Genomic DNA, 19,942 nt, shown 5'->3' with positions numbered 1-19,942 from the left:
TCCTAGGGGAGAGCGGAGGTGGAGGCCGCGGGGGCAAACCAGGGCACAGCTCTCACCGACCTAACAGGACATCTGTAGTGGAGAGACTGAGATTTTAGAGGAATGCTTAAAAAAAGAAGGAGAATGGGAAGGGGAAGAAGAAGAAGAAAGGAGAAGGAGGAGGAGGAGGAGGAGGAGGAGAAGAAGAAAACAAAAAAGACAGGAGGAAAGTATTGATTGGATGAAGGGAGATGTCCTTGGTCCATTTCCCACCAACCGAGCACCAGAGAGAGTCCCCCGGCTTTGAGGGTGCCTCAAGGTCCCCAAGATTTAGGAGCATATTCAAACTTGTGGGTTTTCATTCTTTCTAGGCACCCATTCCTTGCAGGCAAGAGCCAGCTTGGGGGTCCCGGGGGCTCTAAAGGTTTTTCTGGCAGACTCCTAAAAAGATTGTGAAAATCTACCCCTTGCCCATTTGTGGGAGCAAACATTCAATTTTCTTTTTCATAGTATAGTTATATAGGGTGTGCTCTCTGATGTGTGCACTGAAAAATAAAACTATTTCAGAACTCTGAAAAATATTTCCAGATGAAATACTACAGTGATTGAATGTCCACCACCACCCTTTTAAAAAAATTTTGTGAAGTTCTTAACTGTAGGGAAAATGTCATCTTTCTTTATTCCCCTTGAGTTTATATTTTCATTCTACTTCCCCTCCAGAATTTTATCCTCATATATATTTTATGATTGAATGACTCCTATATATTGCCTCATCATTCTTCTCCCCTAAAACCATGTATATAAAATGAATTAATTTTTTAACTTTTCTGGGACCATAGATTCTAAATGTTAGAGAATATTCTGTCTGGGTTTGTACCATGACAACTGGTGTACAATTAATCAAAACAAATGCTATTAGGAACTTTAATAGATTCTAAGGAAGCATAAAAAAAAGCTTAATTGAAACTACATTTCTTAAAGAGATGAAGCTTTTTTTCCTGCCCCAATTAGTTCATATATCCATGAATGAATATTACTCATTGCTGATGAGGTCAGGGTTCAGTGTTAATTCTATGCATGTGTGTGTGTGTGTTAATAGATACAAGTGCTGAGCTCAGAAACCTTTTCACATACATAAGTACAAAGGAATATGAGGAGTTTTGTCACAGCGATGTCAATCAATTTTATAAATTCCTTTTGAGTTATATGTCAAAGATCATGTGGGTGGTTCGTTAAAAATCTGTCAGCTGACAACGAGAAGTGATTCTCCTTCGCTTTGAATGAAGAATTGGAAGTCTTTGTTGATTTGCCTAGTCATTAGTCATTCCTTTCCTCAATATGGACACCAGGATTCAGATTGCAGCTTCCTTGCACCATCCATTTTTTTCCCAAGTCCATGCCCCATGGTAATATTTGGGATGGGTGAGAAGAGTGCCTTTCTTTCAAGAAGTGGCAGAAGGGTGATTATGAGATGGGAAGTGGGAGGGGAACCAGCAGCATCCCTGGACCGTGACCTCAGTGACCTCCCTGCGCCCAGGCAGGACACATGAGGGGAAAGAGAGTGTGGGAGTTGAGGGCTCATCTTGTGAGGCTCTTACAGTGACCCACGCCAAAATATGTGCGCTGTGATGGTCTTCGTGTACCTCCGAGAGCCCCCGCACCCTGGTTTCTACTGGCCCACTGCTGGATGGGTGGGCAGAGAAAGGGAAGCGATGGGGCAAGCAGTTCCTGGAGGTTCTGAATGTCTCTTTGCAGGAGCGGGGGTGCTTGTGGGCAGAGGTTCCTTCCTGAGGGGCGGTTGCCTAACTGCAGGGCCTTTCCACGGAGGGGTAGCAGCGTCAGTGATGCCAACCCACGCACACTGGCTGTGGTCCGACTCCAGGTCCAGGCTCTCCTCTCAGAGCTTTCCTTCTCCTTTGGGTCCAGCCTACTTTGAGCTCTTGAAAGAACTTCCCTGTCATTCTTCTGGGCAGGGCCCCAGCAGGACAGGGTTGGGGGGGTTCCCCACAGGCCAGAGTGGAGAAGTGCCGTGGGTCAACCAGGGCCAGGGAAAGCTGGAGTTGCTGAGGAGGGAGCGGGGGCTACTTCACTGGCTTGCCTCTCCTCTCCGTCCCAGGGCGTGCTCAGTCACGGGGCCTTGGCTGGCCTCTGTGGCGCCCGTGTCGTTAGAAAAAGCCCCCCTCTGGACAGAGCCAGCGTCATGAGCTCATGAGGTGGGGAACACAAAATACCTCTGGACTAGGGAAAAGGCTCCCCTTCCTCTGGGCTGATGCAGCCGGTGCCGGGGCCTGGCGTGGCTGGGGGAGGGCGCGCTGCGTTTCAGCTCTCACTTGTCCCCTCAGCTGGGCACTCTGGGTGTTGCACACGCACCTGCATGGCCATGTGGGGTACGCTCTTGCCTCTGAGCACACTGTTGCCCCTACCTGGGGCAACGCTGTCCTTCTAGCTAGGGGATTTTGGCCATGATACAGAAAGAAGATGAATGAACACCCTCTGGCCTGCCCCAGCCCTGCCCTCTGATGTTTCTCGTGAGCTTCCGCCATTATTCCTTGCCAGTGGAACCCTATTACATCATATCCGAAAAATCAAAAACAAAACAAACAAAAAGAGAGAGCCAGACAGACACAGGAGCCCTTAGACTCACGGACTTAGACATAGACTCATGGAGCCTCCCCAGCTCCAGATGGCACCTTGCTACTAGCCCGAGCCTCAGGTGAAAGCCATGGCTCAGGTGAAAGACTTTGAGAGGAGTCCTTAAACTTGCAGGCTGTGGGCGGGCACATGTCAGCTTTCTCTTCAGCCTGAAGCGAGGGGTCTACCAACTGTGTTTCCCAAATTCATAAATGCAGGGACTAGCCCACACCAGGATTCATGAGAAAGAAAAGCTCTGAAAGGTTTTTTTGGCCCCTTAAACTAGCACCTCCTAGCAGGCCGGATCTTTCTATTTGTGGGGTCCGCTGCCAGAGGACAAATGGAGGTAATCAAACCATGTATTTACATCTCTTATAACAATAAAGGAAGCCAACAATTGTTAAATGTTCAATTGGAAAATTGTCTTGAAAAATATGTCTTCATACTGAGCTGGAAGGTCAAGTTNCCCGTGTCCCATGGCCTGCCCTACTTCTCTTCTCACCCCTAGCTTGTCTCACCATTTGAGGGGCCTGATATGGGCATTGCAGCCTACGTATCCATGTTCAAATCATACCTCTCACCTCACCATGGGTGGTATGCTCACCCCCAGTTCAGTCTACCCTGGGAAGATGGACCTGGGGAATAAGACTGCAGGTTCTAAAAAAAAAAAAAGGTTTGGGGTCTTTTGGGCAAGGAGTTTCTGGGTCCTGTGTACTCAGAGTATGGTCTAGGAATATGGTGTGAGTGTGGTGGATGTGTCCACTCGACCCCACAGGCTCCTTACCCCATGGGGGAGGAAATGAGCCAGAATGGAGCCCTCTTAAGGTCCCAGTCCAGAGTACTCTGGGTCTAAGGGCAGAACTGACTCCCCAAGCAGCAGCAGCTGCAAGATGTGTCCTGGGCCTTCTGGAGACTGACCCCCTACTCTCACCCCCACCATACACTGGGTGGGAATTTCAAGACCTTTTTTGGGTAACAGCTTTAATGAGCTGTAATTCATATACCATACAATTCAGCCACTTAAAGTGTAGAGTTCAATGACTTTCAGTACATTCAGAGTTGGGTGACCATCACCACAATCCATTTTAGAACATTCCATCACCCCCAAAGAGAGCCTGCATGTCACCCTCAAATCCTCTTATTCCCCCACCCCTGAGCTGCTTTCTTTCTATAGATTTGCCTGTTCTGGACATTTCATATAAATAGAATCATACAATATGTGGTCCTTCGTGATTGGCTTCAGTCACTTAGCATAGTATTTTCAAGGTTCATTCATGTCATAGCATGTGTCAGTGCTTTATTCCTTTATATCACCAGATAATATTCCGTTTTACAGATATTCCGGGTTTTAGTTATCCACCCACCAGTTGATGGACATTTGGGTTGCACCAGACCTTTCACAGTCTTTTCCTGGGCCCACTTGTGAGCACGGGGCTCTGTGTGTTGGTAATACAGAGCCTATGTTCGCTCAGGGGAGCTTCCCCCAGGAGGTCCTCTCGCAGTGAGGCTCCGCCACCATTTCCCCTGGCCCTGTTATGAGCCCCTCAACCCCTCATAGTGCCAGAGCAGGGCTGTCTTCCCACAAGAAGTGGGGAGGTGGCTCCCTTTCCTGCTGAGGTTGCGCACATGAGAATTCCATCCCTCTCCATGTCTCCCAGGCTCCCTGGTTCAGGTTCATCTCCACATCTTTCTCCACAGGACAGGCTGGCAAGAGATGCCATATTTCCTTCATTAGCTGTTGCTGACCCCAGGTTCCAACTCCTATAATCCTCCTTTCCTTAGCCAAATGGGAAAGCCCTTGCATGATTCAGAACACTTGGCTCCAAGTAACAGACACCCAATTCAAATCAGTGTTAAAAGCATCTGAAAAGCTTAGGGATGTCCCTCGTTTTTGGTGGATCCAGGAGCTCAAATCTTGCCGACAAGGACTCATTTCATTCTCTCTCCTCCTCCTCCTTCCCACCTGTCTTTCCCTGTCAGTGTCTCCTTATCTCTTTCTTGGTTCTACTCTTCTCTTTGTAGTCTTTAATCTCAGGCAGGCTTTCCACTAATGGAATAAGATGGCCACCAGCTGCTCTGGGCATACTGTCTACTCAGTCAGAGCTCATCTTCCTAGACCTCTAGCAAAAGTCCCGGGTCAGGCTTGGGTCACATGTTCACACATGAACTAATCATTTGGACCAGGAGATGGAATGTTCTGATTGGCTGGTCTGGGTCTTGGGCCCACCCTTGACTGGAAATCAGTGCACCCGTACCTCATGGACTAAGATTAGGGAATAGGGAGCTCCCCATAAGAAAAGGGGAAATAAATGCTGGACATGCACAGCAGATATCACTGGAACCATCCCACGAACTGGCCTGTCTGGGGTCGGCCACATGAGTTTATCATACATGTTCAGATATGTCTAAACCCTGCTGGTAGACAAGCCTAGGCTGAGGTGGAGATCTCTGCTCCATGTGATAGACTAATTCCTTATGAGATTCTAGAAATTGATATTCCTTCCTAAAAAGGGCTTGTAATTGACCATGAACAAATTCTTATCCAAGAAATGTTGCCCTGTTGGTGGAATTATAGGCTTTATGGCAGGACAATGGAGAACACTTTTTTTTTTTTACAAATAGTTTATTGTCAAATTAGTTTGCACATAACACCCAGTGCTCATCCCCACGAGTGCCCTCCTCCATGCCCCTCCCCCCTCCCCCCTCCATCCATCAGTTCTGTTTTGGTCAGCATTCAAGAGTCTCTCATGGTTTGCTTCTCTCCCTTTCCCCCACCATTTCCCCCTTTCTTCTCCCGCTTGTTCCTCCGTCAAGTTCCTCCTAATCCTCCTATACGTGCAAACATATGATATTTGTCCTTCTCTGCCTGACTTATTTCGCTCAGCATAACACCCTCAAGGTCCATCCATGTTGCTACACATGGCCAGATTTCATTGTTTCTCATTGCCATGTAGTATTCCATGGTATAGATAAACCACATCTTCTTGATCCATTCGTCCGTTGATGGACACTTAGGCTCTTTCCATGTTTTGGCTATTGTTGAGAGTGCTGCTATGAACATTGGGGTACATGTGCTCCTATGTCTCAGCATTTCTATATCCCTTGAGTCAATTCCTAGCAGTGCTATTGCTGGGTCATAGGGGAGTTCTATTGTTAATTTTTTGAGGAACCTCCACACTGTTTTCCAGAGGGGCTGTACCAGTTTACATTCCCACCAACAGTGTAAGAGGGTGCCCGTTTCTCCACATCCTCGCCAGCATCTCGTGTGGAGAACACATTTTAATTCAAGAGGGCTTTTGGAGACCCAGAGGCACAGTAAGTAGATACCCATCCATCCTACCCATGTTTCAAATCTAAATGTCCTTCATGTAACTTCATAGTAATTTATCTGTGCCAGGGATGAGCAGAGTCGGGTGGGGGAGGGATGAGAGGACAGCCGTAGGCAAGGAGTCATAGAGAGGTGCCTGGGTGGAGAGGGGAGAGCTGGTTGTAGGCAGCAGCACAACATAGCTTTTCTCTGAGATCCACCCCCCACTCTTACTCCCCCTTTCCTTATTCCTCTGTCACCATGGCAACTAATGATGCTCCCTCCTCCTCATCCCCTCTCCAGCTAGCTCTGGTCCCCAGGCCCCACCACTCTGTCTGACCAACCTCACAGAGCCGTTGCCACCCTCCCTGCACATCACTCAGCCTGGTACTCAGCCCAGCCCTCCACCCTCGACACGCTCTCCTGTCTCACCTGCTTCCAGGGGCCTGCCCCTGCTTTAATCCTGATCCAGGCTGGAGCCCCAATTCCCATCTTCCTTCAAGAAGTTGTATGGAAATTAGATTTCTGCCACTCTAACTGGATTTGAAATGCATTAAGAAATCAGTCTCTTGAAACACCTCAAGGTGAGGCGATTGTGGAGGGAAGAAGGATCCCTTACTGCCGCTTCCGTGCTTAAACACTGCTGGAGTGAATCACATTCTATTTTTGTACTAGGAAAGCTTTCTGTTTAAAGAAATCCCCCAGCAGGTCTCTGAGTGAGAGACTGTATCATAAGGGAAATCATGTCTCGAGTTGAGAGATTGTGAGCCACTGAGCCCATAGACTTCTGTTAGGTCCATAGTATGGGGTGGGAGGGGGAAAAAACCAACAGTTCAAAAACAGTTCAAAATCAGCAGGTATTACTTAAAAAAAAAAAAAGACCTGGGTTCCTGGCTGTACTTAATCTGGACATGGGTCTAGCATCTTTACATGGTGAAAGTGGGTGGGGCAGGAGGGGTGTAGGGGCTACCTCACTTGCACAGACCACACACCTGACCAGTTTTCCTGTTTCCTGGCTCCACCTGGGACCTCTGGGCATCCCAGGCTTTGATTCCTGCCCCAGCTGATCTGTTTTGAGAATCAGGATTGTTCCTCACTGGGTGGTTTGCTTAGGGCACTTATCTGGAGTTCTCTGGAGGAAGCCTGATGTCAGCTTTCTACACTTTGCTGTGCTTCCGGGGTCTTCCAGTCAAAGCTCATCATTTTCTGGGAAGCCACTCAGGCAAGTTCTGATGTCAGCTGATGGAGCTGGTTGGGGGAGGGGGGGCGGGTGGTTGTTCTTTGTGTTTGTGAGGATATAGAAATCACCCAGAAGTGAAAGTCGGTGAGAGTGAACCCTAAGATTTCTCGCTGGGTCTGACCACCTCCCTCTTCTTTTATACACCTGTCATAGTACCCGGTTCTTAACAGAGCCAGGCATGACTGATTCAAGAGGGTCTTCAAGACCCCCAGGCCAACTACAGACCCTCACCTGATTTGAGAGACCCAGCAGAGGATGTTGGGTGGGGTCCAGAGGAAGCTCTCCAGGACTTTGAGTATGGAGCTCCCATTCACCTCCCAAGAAAATGGTGGGTATGTGTGGAACAGGTGGGCCGGTGAGTGGAGACTTACATTCTTGTCTCCTCTCAAAGAAAGACATGGCCCTCCACAGAAGGAAAGGAGAGACTGGGTGGAACAGAAAGGTAGCTTTTTAAGCCAATAGCTTTGAAGCTGCCCCTAGATATACATATTTGGAGAGACCCAGTGGGTCTGCACAAGTTGACTGGAAATATAATAATGGTGCTCTTTATATATGTTATCAAAGAAGCTCTGAATCTTCACTCACAAACCCAAATGGATAAGACATAGATTTGTTCTTATTTTTTATTTTATTTTAATTTTTTATGTTCATTTTTGAGAGACAGAGCACCAGAGGGAGACAGAGGGAGACACAGAATCCAAAGCAGGCTCCAGGTTCTGAGCTGTCATCGTAGAGCACAATGCGGGGCTCAAACCCACCAACTGTGAGACCACGACCTGAGCCAAAGTCAGCACTTAACCGACTGAGCCACGCAGGCACCCTGATTTGTTCTTTTAAAATCAGCTTTTAGCTCCTCCTTGCCGTGTTTGCTGTCTCTGCCACCTTCTCTGGCTGAGTAAGCTCAGGCAAATCCCGAACCTCCCTGAGTGAGTTTTCCCATATGCAGAGTGGGGATGGTAATAGTGCTTGCTCCCTGGAGTATGGCCGGGATGAAATAGACACGGAGCACACTGGACAGGGCACTCCCGGACGCCTTCCACATGATGCTTTACCTCTCCCCGCTGGTCTCAGATTGCCTCTTGCACCCTTTTGTTCAGTGGATTGTTCATTTATTTGTTAAGCACTGTTAAGTCCCCAGGTATTAGGTATTAACTGCTCTCACAACTTGGTCTTGGCCAGGGTTACTTGGAGAAGAGCTGCTCCGTGTTTGGGAGGCCCCCTGCCCCGCCCCCCACCCCCCACTTGCATGCCCGGGCCCTTCCTGGGGGTGGGGAGCAGCTCCTGAAACACCTCCCCCTCCACCTTCTCATCCAGGGTCGCCTTGCTCAGCACTTTCTGCACGGCTTCCTGGTGGCCGGCTTCCAAGGCCTGCTCTCTGTCCCAGGACCCTACAATGGCTCCTTTGATGAAAAGTTTGAGGGAAACGGACTGTGTCATTTGATACAAGTGAGGCTCATAGGGGTAAAAGTGGAGCTTTATTCTCCTGTTTTGGGATTTTCGAGTCCAGAGAAAAATGATTAGTGGAGTGGGGCTGGGGGCGGAGGCCAAGAGGGGGAAATGCCCCGGAGGAAGACTTGGAGAGCCTGAGGTGAGGTCCTGTGATTCGCAGCTGCGGAGCCTGGGGCAAGAGCCTGGAGCCCGAGCCGAGCCGAGCTCTAGCTTCCTCCTGCAGGACTCTGCTTCTCCAGCCGGTGGGTGGACCAGGGGCCTGCCTGGCCTGGGAGAACGCCTGTCCTCCCCACAGATCACCAGACTCAGCCTCTTGAGTCTGCTCCCAGGGTCCCCCCTCCCCCCCTGCATCTTTATCAAAAGGCACGGAGCCCACTCCCTCCCTCTGGCTGATGGGGTGCCCAGGGACATAGCCTCTGTACCCTGAGGGTCTCCTCATCTACCTCGGGTCTGGCCCCACGGGCCAGCCAGCAGGGCTGTGGCCCCTGCTGTGCTCAGGGGGACCGCCGCCATTGTGGGGGGTGGAGGGTACACTTGGTTTCAGGCTCTTTTGAACAAAGGACCTGGCACTGTCTTTCATGCTGGGCGTCACAAATCGGGAGCCTGTTCCCTCCACTTCTCCTAGCTCTTCATGTTAGGTGGCGATCCTGACACATTCCCTGCTTCTCTCTCACTAGCACCTCTCATTTGTATTGCTCTGCATTAACCATCCCCCCCCCCATCATACTTCCCTGTCACTCCAGCCCCGTGAGGTGGCTAAGACTCAAGGCTGAGGAGAAGGCCTTATGTGGGCATTTGTCCCTTGACCACAGGCTCTATGATGCCACCCCTCTGTTCTCCTTGAGGAACAAAAGTGCTACCTGCTGGCACTATCTGTGACCCTGCCTGCTTAAGTGTGGGAAATTTGCAAGTCCAAAGCTGACCCTGCTCTTTGCTCTAAAGAGCTACCAAGCCCTTTGAGGGTGCTTAATAAATACTGACTAGTGAGCCTCAGCTGCTGCTCCTTTGGCTAATTAAATCTAAATAAGTCACAGACTTTAAATTATGCAACAAGGCTTGGCTAAAACAGCTGAAAAAATGCGGGAGCCCTAGCTTTGCTGCTGTGCCCTGTGGAAAAATCCCAACTTTTAATCATGCTTAACCTTCCTGAAGGAACAGTGGCGACCTTTAAATAATGAATGAATGTGTATTAGCAAGATTTTCCCAAGCTCCACACACAGAAGCTAGATCAAAAAAGGGACAGAGGCAGAGACAGGACTGGGGGGATTCCGGAAGTTTCTCGTAAATCCCTGAGTGCTGGGGGAAATCATTTGGTTCCTCGGAAGCCCAGAGCCACGGTTCATGAAAAGGCACAGGGGGAGGAGGGGCAGATGCAAGGCCACCCTGGGCTGTGCCAGATGTTGCGGGCCCCGGCCCCTCCCCCTCCAGCACTTCTAGGGGCTACATCCTTGGTTGTCTTCCTTCTCCTACCTATCTTGCCTCCACAGCCCCTTCTGGAAGATCTTCCAGGCCAAGAGCTGTATCTTCGTAACAGAGGACAGGCCGAATTGAGTCACGTCACCTAGACTAATACTTCTCCTGAGAATCCCTAGGGATATTGTCAAATGGCGCTGTCACAGTGGGGTCTGGCCAGCGGGGGCTGGGATGCTGCATTTCTGTGATGCCCCAGGCAATGCTGACTGCTGCTGGTCTTCAGATCACAGGTCGAGGAGCCAGGAGTTAGGTTTTACAATACGGCTGCACATTGCAATCAACTGGGGCACTTTTGAAGCGACTGAACCCAGATCAGATCAATTAAACCAGAATTCTGAAGTCAGACCCTAGACTTTGGTCCTTTCTCTCCCAAACTGAGTAAGAGTTTCGGTAATTTACAGGTCATCGGAAAGAAGCCTAGAAACCTTAACCAATTTGCCTGCAGTCACCTGCTCAAGTGGGGTTAGAGAAAGCGCCAGGAAGTGGCCTTTGGGACCAAGCCTGTTTCCTCTTCCCTCCTGCAGGCGCCAGCAGTCTCCAGGATTCTGGTTTTGTCCTTGGGTTTGGGGTGGCGACTCCCATTCTTCCATCTTTCCCTCCCCAAGCCTGCCTGAAAGTTTACTATTAGTGCTGATTGCTTGGACTAAAGCTGAGCGGACCTTTGTAAGGTGTAGGATCTGTTACACCCTGTCTTTAGCAGCTCCGTGCGAGGGGGCTGACCAGAGAGATGGGGAGTGGAGGCATTGGGCTCAGTTCTGTGGAATCTGGGACTCAGGAGGGGCAGGGACTCTAAGAGCAAACTTGTCTCTTGCAGCTTTGCTGAGGGCACTCAGCACAGAGGGGTGTTCCCTCCTAGCCCCCCTCCCCCCGCCCCACCAGGGCTGCTGTCCTGAATGTGTATGGCCGTGGGACTTCAAGCAGAGGTCAGGAGGATGAAGGCAGGCAGAACTGCTCTAGTCATGTGTCCAGAGAAAAGGTCTGTGACCTTCCTGCTGTGGTATGTGAATGAGGCCTTAGGGCAGTAGTGCTGCAGTCGGCCAGGCCCGGACTGTGTCCCTAACCCATGTCTCAACCCCACCAAAGACCAGCGCAGGGCTGAGATGGAAGCTGGGTCTTAGAAAGCAGGGTATGGTAGACATAGTTATTTGCTTATTCAATATCCATATCTCACCCTCCCCCCACATTGTCAGAATCCTAATTTTGTTCAAGGCTGCAATAGTGCCCAGGTAAGAAACTTACCGTCTCAGATAACCTGCAGCTAGGAGCCCCCACATGACCCAGTCTGACCAATGAGATGTAAGCAGAAGTCTCTAGGTGAGTCTTTCTAGAAAGCTTTTAAAAGCTGCCCCTTTTCTTTCCTCTCTTCTCTGACCTGGAGTTGTGGATGTGGTACCTGGAGCGGCAGCAACCATTTTATGATCATGGGGCTGAAGGGCATGGGGTGGGAAGGATAAAAGCTGAGTGCTAAGGATGGTGGAGTGTTTAGCCTGGGTCCCCTCTAATTTCCTAGAGCAATTTCACCAGTCACACACTGTTTTACTGGGGGCTTCTTAGTATGTGATAAACATAAATCTCTATCTGGTTAAGCTGTTACGGCTGAGTTTCTTTTACAGCTGAATGCAGTCCTCCAGGTGGTCAAGGCAAGAACATGGTCCTGAGGGGGAAAGGAAATATTTTTCCCCCTTTATTTGGCAGAGGGAGGGAGGTTTCTATCTCACTCTATAATCTTGAAGGATTCCCTGGTTCCCAAGGGATTAAGTTCATATTCCTTAGACCAACATTCAAGACCATAACATTTGGTCTTTTATCAACTTTCCAGGCCTCTTACCCCTCACACCATGTATTGGAGCAGGATGAGCCTTCTCTTTCTTCTGCACACTGTATACACTTCCGCCCTGACCTAGGTTTCTGTGGTTTCCCTCTCCTCCTTTCTGCCTGTCCCAGGCTTCCCTGCTCTTGTGGGCTGCTCTTTTGAGGAGTCTTCCTGTCATCCTGGGCTCCAGGGAGCTCTCCTTTGATGTCCTTCACCACTGAGGTCTGTGTGCTGACAGTGTCCTTACATTTTCGTGTATGTTAACCTCATCTTGCCAGCAAGGCTGTGAAATCCTTCAAGGCAGGGTCACGGGAGCATGGTTGTGTAGAAAGGCCATGTGTTTGGGAGTCAGACTTGAGATCTAAGATGATTTGAGGTAAGTCATTTAGCCTCCCTGAGCCTCAGTATCCTTATCTGTGAAATGGAGATAGTATGCATGTGTTCCTCCCAGGGTTTTGGTGAAGATAGTCTCCATAAAACATTTAGTCAAGTGCCTGGCACATTGGAGGTGTTCAAGATATGCTTGGATGTTGACTTGTCTGCTTGGTAACGCCGCGGCTGTGCCTTCTTCCTATCCTGTGCGACTCTCTTCACCTTCATCTCTCTCCCTTCTGATGTTCTGCTCTGAATTTGAACCAGGGGAACGTTACCAAGTTTGAGGAGTGACCATGAGCTGTTCTCATTTTCCCAGAGGGCATATCTGACACTATGGGCTTCAGTCTTCAGCCATAGGAGGAGGAATAGAAGGAAGATATTATGCCCCTTGGTAAAGATGGGATGCTAACTTAACTGATCAAGGGAAATACTTAAGTCTTCCTCTGAAGATCTGTAAGGAAAATGGATGTATTTAAGTCCCGTTTACCTGGCAACAGGGCGATGAACTAAACGGCCTTGCAGCACTTGGTATATTTCACAAACTCCCAGTTCCATCTGCTATAACAAATACCCGGGCCTTAGACTTTCTGCTATCCTGACTTCCTTCTCCTCCTACCTCAGTCCCCCCCACCCCCCACCCAGAAGCCCAGATCAAATAAGATGACTGAGAGAGGGCCCATAGCCTATCATTCAGGGTTTGATGAGAAACGAGACTTTTCTGACTTTCAGGTAAATAACCGGCACATGCAGCTGTGAATGGGAGTGGGTGCCCTGACCTGGGTGGGGGGTGAGGAGTCACCACAGACTTAGATGGCACGATAATGTGTACTGACACCGAATCCCAGGGCACTGCTCTTTTTTTCCTGTGTCTCCACTGAGTATCAATCACGGAGCCCAAGGAGACAGAACCTACTCTTTCGTCCTTCTTCGGGCCGAGCTCTGTGCTCCAGAAGAGGAGGGGTTATGACAGACTTGACTGATAACAGAACTCTGTCCACCCTCGTTCCGTTTGCTGCATTTTCCCGAGGGCGTCCTGTGCCTTAGCCAGGTGCCAGTCCTCCCCCGTGGGGCTGGTGCGGCCGGAGCAGCTGACGGCTACTAGTGGTGTGTTTGGGGTGTGTGTATGTGTGTGTGGTATGTGGTGTGGGTGTGTGGTGTGTGTATGTGTGTGTGGTGTGTGTTAGAGGATGGGTAGGGTGTTGGCGATGGGGGAGTAAAACTCTTTGTTATATACATACCGGGAACTCCATCTTGTGCCTATTCTGGACCCTCTAATGTTCAAGGTCGGCTCCTTTCCATTGCTGCCGCCTGTTTATTTGGGGGTGGGGGATTATGTGTGTCTCTGTTTATTTGCTATGCATCTGCGTGTGTGTCTGTGTGTGCATGTGTGTCTGGGATTTGAGGGTTGAGCTGTGTGGCCTGTTTTTTTTTTTTTCCTCCTCTTACTTTTCACTCAAGAGCACTGCAGACTTGCTCCGGGCGGGGTCAGGGGTTTGAGCCCCCTTCCCCGGTTGCCTGGGAGCAGGCACTGCTCAAAGGTAGGGATAGGCCCGTCCTGGGCTCCCTGGGGCTTCAGAGGCTTTCTCCCGACTGCCTGTTGCCTGAGGGTAGGCCCCTAGCAGTCCTCCTCATGCCCAGTGTTAAATGGACTCTAGCCCGTGGCCTGTGCTGCTCTCCTGACATGTTTGCAGAACTGGAAAGAGCTTGAGGAGTCTTGGCTCCCGTATGAGTTCCCTGCTGCTGCTGTAACACAGTACTACCCACTTTGTGGCTGAAAGCAACTCAGATTTATTCCCTCACAGTGCTGGCGGTCTACAGGTCTGTCTAAAATGGGTTGGCAGAGCTACGTTCTTTCTGGTGGCTCTCGGAGAAAATTCATTTCTGTGCCTTTTCTAAAAGGCTGCCTGCGTTCCTCGGCTCATTCCTACCTCCCCTTCTCCGAGGTCATATCTCCTTCTCTGACGCTCACCGTCCTGTCTTCCCTCTTGTAAAACCCTTGTGATTACGTTGGGCCCGTGGAATACTCCAGGCTCGTCTCCCCATGGTAAGGCCTTTTAATCACATCCCAGAGTCTCTTTTGCTATGTAAGGTGAGTATTCACAGGTTCTGGGGACTGGGACATGTGCATCTTTGGGGGCCTTATCCCGGGCCTGCTGCGGCAGCCCCCACCTCAGAGAAGATCTACGCAAGTGAGTAGATGTGGTGGACCCCAAACCAACCTGGTCATAGTATGATTTCTGTGATTCTGGAAAGGCTTTCTAAACCCCTTCTCTCTCTAGATACCTCCCTAGCTTGATAACTTCTAAACTCCTCCTCTTAGGACGTGAAGTATCTTCAATCAGACTGAGAACTCAGGCTTAGAACAAGGCCTGAACACATTTCTTCACACTAACATGTAAATGGTTGATAGCAGAGCCTTTCCTAACAGCCAGTTCTGACTGGAGGGAGCCTCCTGTGAGGGAAGGAGGAGGAGGGGAGGCCACGGGCCAACTTGGATCATGTCCTAATTACCGTCCAGCATGGAGGTTCCCAGTGATGGAGGGAGCGAAAGCACCTGGAAATAGGACCGTAAAGTTTTAATCAAACAGAGCAAAATGGCCGCGATGCAGAACAGGTAGTGCTTGGAGAAGAGGAAGAAGACCATCTCCTTGGTGACATAGATTATGTGTATAAAGATGAAGCAGTACAGGAACATGGCAAACTGGTTCTGGGGGAGCAGGAGGTCCTGGAGGCCTCCCGAGAACTGTGGGGGAAAGAAGAGAGAGGGGCTGGCCAAGCCGGGCTCCGGCGCCAGGCAGGTCTCTGTGTCCGTCTTGCTCCTGTCCCCTCCGGAATGGGACCTGGGGCAGGTTGTCTTCCATCCCCGAGGAAAGGTGCCTCCCGCCCTCCCGCAAGACCGCGAGAGGAAGAGTGGGCCAAGAGCTGAGCCATTCCTGGTGAGGTCACCGGCATGTGCAGGAACTTCGGGGTTGTCACTTCCCGAGTCTGCCCTGAGCCTTCCTGAGCCAGGCGCCAGGTGGCACCTTCCCTTCTTTGTGCGTCCCGTGCTGCGGCCGAGCCACACAGGCGGCAGTCTCTCTCTGACTCTGAGATCCCCAGATCTGGATGCTGGGTTCTTGGGAAAGTTCTCTGGACGGTTCGCCCTGACACTCGGCCTTGTTTTCTGGACAGCGGCACAATGAGAGGGCGTCCTTGGGCGCAAGTGACTGTTTCTGATCTCTTGTCCTGGCATATGTCTCACGGGGTCCATCTGTGGCCTATCAGCCTAAGCTTGGGTCTCCCTGTGGGGAGACACCTCCCCAAACCCTCACGGTATTGAGCTGGAGGAAAGCAGCTCGAGTTAGGTCTGGCTGACTCTGCCTGTGTTCTTGCTGCTCATTTTTGGACTCTATAGAATTGAGATCCAACAAGCCTCCATTTTGACAGTAGAGAGCATCAACATAGAAGTACAGCAAAAAAGCTGATATAACTATTTTGATCTATAGCTAAGAAGGCATCACCCATGGTTTATTCTCTAAAATATCTTTTAAAATCTTGCCATGTTTTTTTGTAAGCAGGCAGATGGCAGGAGCTGCGATACCCTCAGCTAGCTAGAAACATACAGAGATACTTTTCAATACAATGAAATCGATCTACGTACCCATTCATCCAGAAGAGAGAGTGGGGAGGGGGCTTAAAAATCAAGTCAGCTCAAAACATGGAAAGAGTCTAAGTGTCCATCAACGGACAAATGGATCAAGAAGATGTGGTTTATCTATACCATGGAACACTACATGGCAATGAGAAGGAATGAAATCTGGCCATGTGTAGCAACATGCATGCACCTTGAGGGTGTTATGCTTAGCGAAGTAAGTCAGGCAGAGAAGGACAAATATCACATGTTTGCACGTATAGGAGGATTAGGAGGAACTCGACGGAAGACAATGGGGGAGAAGAAGGGGAGGGATGGTGGGGGAGAGGGAGAGAGGCAAACCATGAGAGACGAATGCTGAGAACAAACTGAGGACTGATGGGTGTGGGGGGGAGGGGGGAGATGGGCATGGAGGAGGGCACTTGTGGGGATGAGCACCGGGTGTTATATGGAAACCAACTTGACAATAAACTATCTGTAAAAAAAACAAAAACAAAAACAAAAAACTTCATTAAAGTTAAAAATATTTTGGCACAAAAAAAAAAATCAAGTCAGCTCTCCACCTGTCAGTAAATGCACAACATATGAAATACTTTTGTAACTATCACCAAAGACAGCGGTTTGGGACACACCACATAAAATGTGAGGGCAAATAAAGGAAATGACTCTGGTGATGCCATTTCTGAAACGAATAGCAAGGCAGGCTGAAGACCAGAGGAAGAAGCCCGGTGTTCTGGCGGGAGGGGAGGCTGCACCGACCCTACCAGGCACCTGCAGACCTGCTACGGCTCTGGGTCCGTGGATTTCCAGTGGCCAAAAGCAGCCAGCATGTGCTTTCCGTCTGAAATGCTGATGGGTGATAATTATGATTTTGACAACCAAACATGCATCTGTGAAACCTTTTAGACTCTTCACAGCACTTTCAATGGTCTATCTTTTGAGCAGAAGACAGACAGCAGATAGGACTATACATACACCCAGGGATTCCAGCTCATCCAACAAGAGTAAGCTTTTCAAACCAAAATAGGGAAAACAAATATGGCATAGAGCAAAGGCACAGTACCTTAACCACAGGGGCTTTAAGTAGTTTTAGACTCCAGGTTGGGACACATTTTACCCCAGGATACTGAGACTAAAACCCCAAGCTTGGACATGGAACTTATTTGTGAGAAATCAAAACTCTCAGGAAATGTGCCAGAATCTTAGAGGCAAGCAGGTACTTGCTAGATTTTTTAAAAGCGGGCGTAAAGAAGATGGGATTCTGGAGATCCTACTTCCATCAGCTTGACTTGGCTCAGCAAAACCATTCGATGTATAATTAAGCAGGTATTTTGTGAGCAAGAAAAAAAATGATTGTTAAAAGCCAGCATGTGTTCCTTGAAAACAAATCATGCAAAACCAATCCCATTTTTCTTAAGAAAAAAATGACCCGTCAATTAGGGAAATGCTAGAGGTAGTGTAATATCTTCATTCTGGGAAACCATTTGATGGCATGTCTCAAGATAGTTATTTTGGACAAGGCAGAGAAATGTGAGCTGGATGAAATGTTAACTTAAGGGTGCTGATTAATGGAACGTTGCTAACCTGTAGGGAGATCTTTCAGTGGTATTTACTTTAGGTCATATCCTCCTAAACAATTACAGCGATGATTTGGATAAAGACAGAAGGCAAGTTTCTCAGAATTGAGGATGACTCAGAGCTGGGAAGCATGGCTAATACATTACATCCCAATAAAATTGCAGTGATGAATGTAAGTTGTTGCATTTGGGTCAAGGAGTGAATTGCGTGAGTACATAAAAACGGTAATAGCTTACCTAATGTGCCAGGCTCATTGCAAAGCGCCTCACACGCAGCCTATTACCGAATCCTTGCTACAACCCTATGAGGTAGGTACTTTATAGATGAGCAAAGTGAGGCTCAAGGAGGATTCGTAACTTGCCCAACGTCATGCAGTTTATACACGAGAGAGCCAGAGTTTTAACCTAGGACTGTCTGATTTTAAAGCCCAGGCAACGTGCTTTAAACAATGACATCTTTCATAATTTAGGACTTGTGGTGGCCCAATCACACAGTGCTAAGCCCTTTGCATCCCATTTAATCAAGAATAGTCTTTCTTATCTCCATTTAGTACAGATTAGGGGAGAGCAGCCCATTCCTTGCCACAAGATGTCAAAGTTTTCGTTGGCACCAAGGCAGAGCAATCCAACAGAACCAGAGCAGCTCTGATAAGGGGAAGAAGGTGATGATTTTATCAAAATGCACTGACCAGGCTGCAGTAGGGCTCAGGTCTCTTACATGAAAGGCAGAGAGGACTAGAGAGTGGTGCAAAGATGTAAAAGGCTTTTCCCTGAGAAGGAAAGCTGGGGACAGGTGGGTAGACGGGTGGTTCCCGGGCCCCTCCAGGGTCAGGGTCAACTCTCCTTAAAGAGTGGATCTCAGCCTAGCAGGGCAGCTCTAAAGCAGCCAGCAGCCCATCTCTGGCCCCGGGCCGGGTGTAGGGGTGAGGCAGGTCAGGCGGCCTCGCCACGCAGCGGGACCTGCGGGCTGCTGGCCAGCGCCCCCACTTTCCCGGCACCTACCAGGCGGGGCATGGCCTGCTGCTGCAACTGCTCCATCACCTCCTCGTGCTGCCGCTGGCGCTCGCTCTCCTCGTGCAGGTACCTGAGCCGCGTGAGCTCGAACTCCATGCGCACCTTCTCCAGCTCCATCTCGGCCTTGCACTGGGGTCCCGGCGTCCCGGGGGCGGCCAGGGCCGGAGGCAGCTCCTCGAGCTCGGGTCCGTCCCCTGCCTGGCCCTTGGCGATGGGAGCGGCCTTCGAGGACAGGGACTTGGGCGGCCCCGAGCCGCCTCCGGCCTCGCAAGCTTCCGTCTCCTCCAGGTAGTCGTAGGAAGAGTCTGGCTTCGGGGACTCGGCCTCCTGGAGCAGCGAAGGGGTGACTCCGGGGCCAGTGAGGAGTGGCCCTGGGGCAGCGCCCAGCCCCCACCGCACATCCGCAACCCCGGGCCACAGTGGGCGGGGCGTGTGAAAGAGGGCTATGCCCTGTAAGGATCTAGACTGAGTTCTAACCAGAGCTATCAGGACCCGAGAGTTACAGGGAAGGACAGGGTGCACTGAGGGAAGGAATGGCACCCCGGAGTTGCAAGGGGAGGCTTGGGGCGTTGAGGTAGAAGCCAGTCTTCCTGATAACTTTCAAATCACCACCAGTGAAACTTTCCTACCCCCCAGTCTATCTAACTTTGAGACCAGTTACACACTGGGTGCTCCCTGGGCTACAGAGGGAGGAACCTCAACGTAGGAGACCAACAGAAAAGGCTATGGGGGTGGCCAGGTCCCATTCACAGAGAGAGGCAAGGACCCTGAATGGGGTGCTGGGTGGGAGAGACCAAAGCCAGCTTTGCGTGACTTCACAATCTTATCAAGAGCTACCTGGTCCCTGGTGACAGCTGGGGGCCTGTTGTGGGGGTGGGATGCACATCACCTGTCTTGGTAGCTGCTCTCTGGGCTCCCCTAGTACTCAGCTCCTATTCACGTGTTCCCACAACACTGTCCTCCCCATGTAGGGACAGGCTGGGGCAGTGACATGAGGCACCCCCGCCCCCCCTTACCAAAGAAGGCCTTGATTTCCCTTCAGACATGGGGTCACCAGGCACCACCTTGGGGAAGGTTGGACAGCTTTCTCCCGCTCCCCGGGCTTCCATTGATTCCCTGTCCTCTGCTGCCATCCAGAAAACCACAATGCTGCCAGCTGGGGCCAAAGGACATCTTTTGAGGTGCTGACATTTGGTTTCACTGGATTCCACAGCCGGGCCACCATCACAATGCCCTGCTCTCATAATAACCCACATTCTACTAGTTGCTAGGGCCCCTTTGGCAGGGGGTGTGACACACCTTTGAGGTCCAGGATTAAGAACTGCTGGATGAGTTTTTGCCACCCTAGGGACTGCTTTCAAAGCTAGATTTCCTCCACTTGAAATCCAGAGTACCATCATTTGAAATCTCTTCCCTTGGGTTCCTCCTTTATATTTATGTGTGTATGTTTATT

At 50.1% G+C, this 19,942-nt stretch overlaps 1 protein-coding gene and 1 pseudogene across 1 annotated transcript; both read right to left on the bottom strand.

The window, feature by feature from the left end:
* LOC144219244 (small ubiquitin-related modifier 3-like) overlaps positions 1 to 13,517 on the bottom strand; it is a 17,699-nt pseudogene extending 4,182 nt beyond the window's left edge.
* A 1,253-nt stretch (positions 13,518 to 14,770) lies between these two features.
* TMEM247 (transmembrane protein 247) lies at positions 14,771 to 19,689 on the bottom strand. Its single transcript, XM_077749200.1, has 3 exons — positions 19,506 to 19,689; positions 18,478 to 18,816; positions 14,771 to 15,010 (listed from the first exon to the last, which is right to left on the bottom strand). The coding sequence occupies exons 1-3, from the start codon at positions 19,620 to 19,622 to the stop codon at positions 14,771 to 14,773; spliced, it is 696 nt and encodes a 231-aa protein (XP_077605326.1). The 5' UTR covers positions 19,623 to 19,689.
* Positions 19,690 to 19,942: the final 253 nt, after the last annotated feature.

This window comes from Crocuta crocuta, unplaced genomic scaffold (assembly GCF_008692635.1).
Source record: "Crocuta crocuta isolate KB4526 unplaced genomic scaffold, BGI_CrCroc_1.0 scaffold118, whole genome shotgun sequence".
Classification (NCBI taxonomy): Eukaryota; Metazoa; Chordata; class Mammalia; order Carnivora; family Hyaenidae; genus Crocuta; species Crocuta crocuta.
The sequence above is the reverse complement of the archived record's forward strand: the minus strand, read 5'-3'. Positions and strand labels throughout refer to the sequence as shown.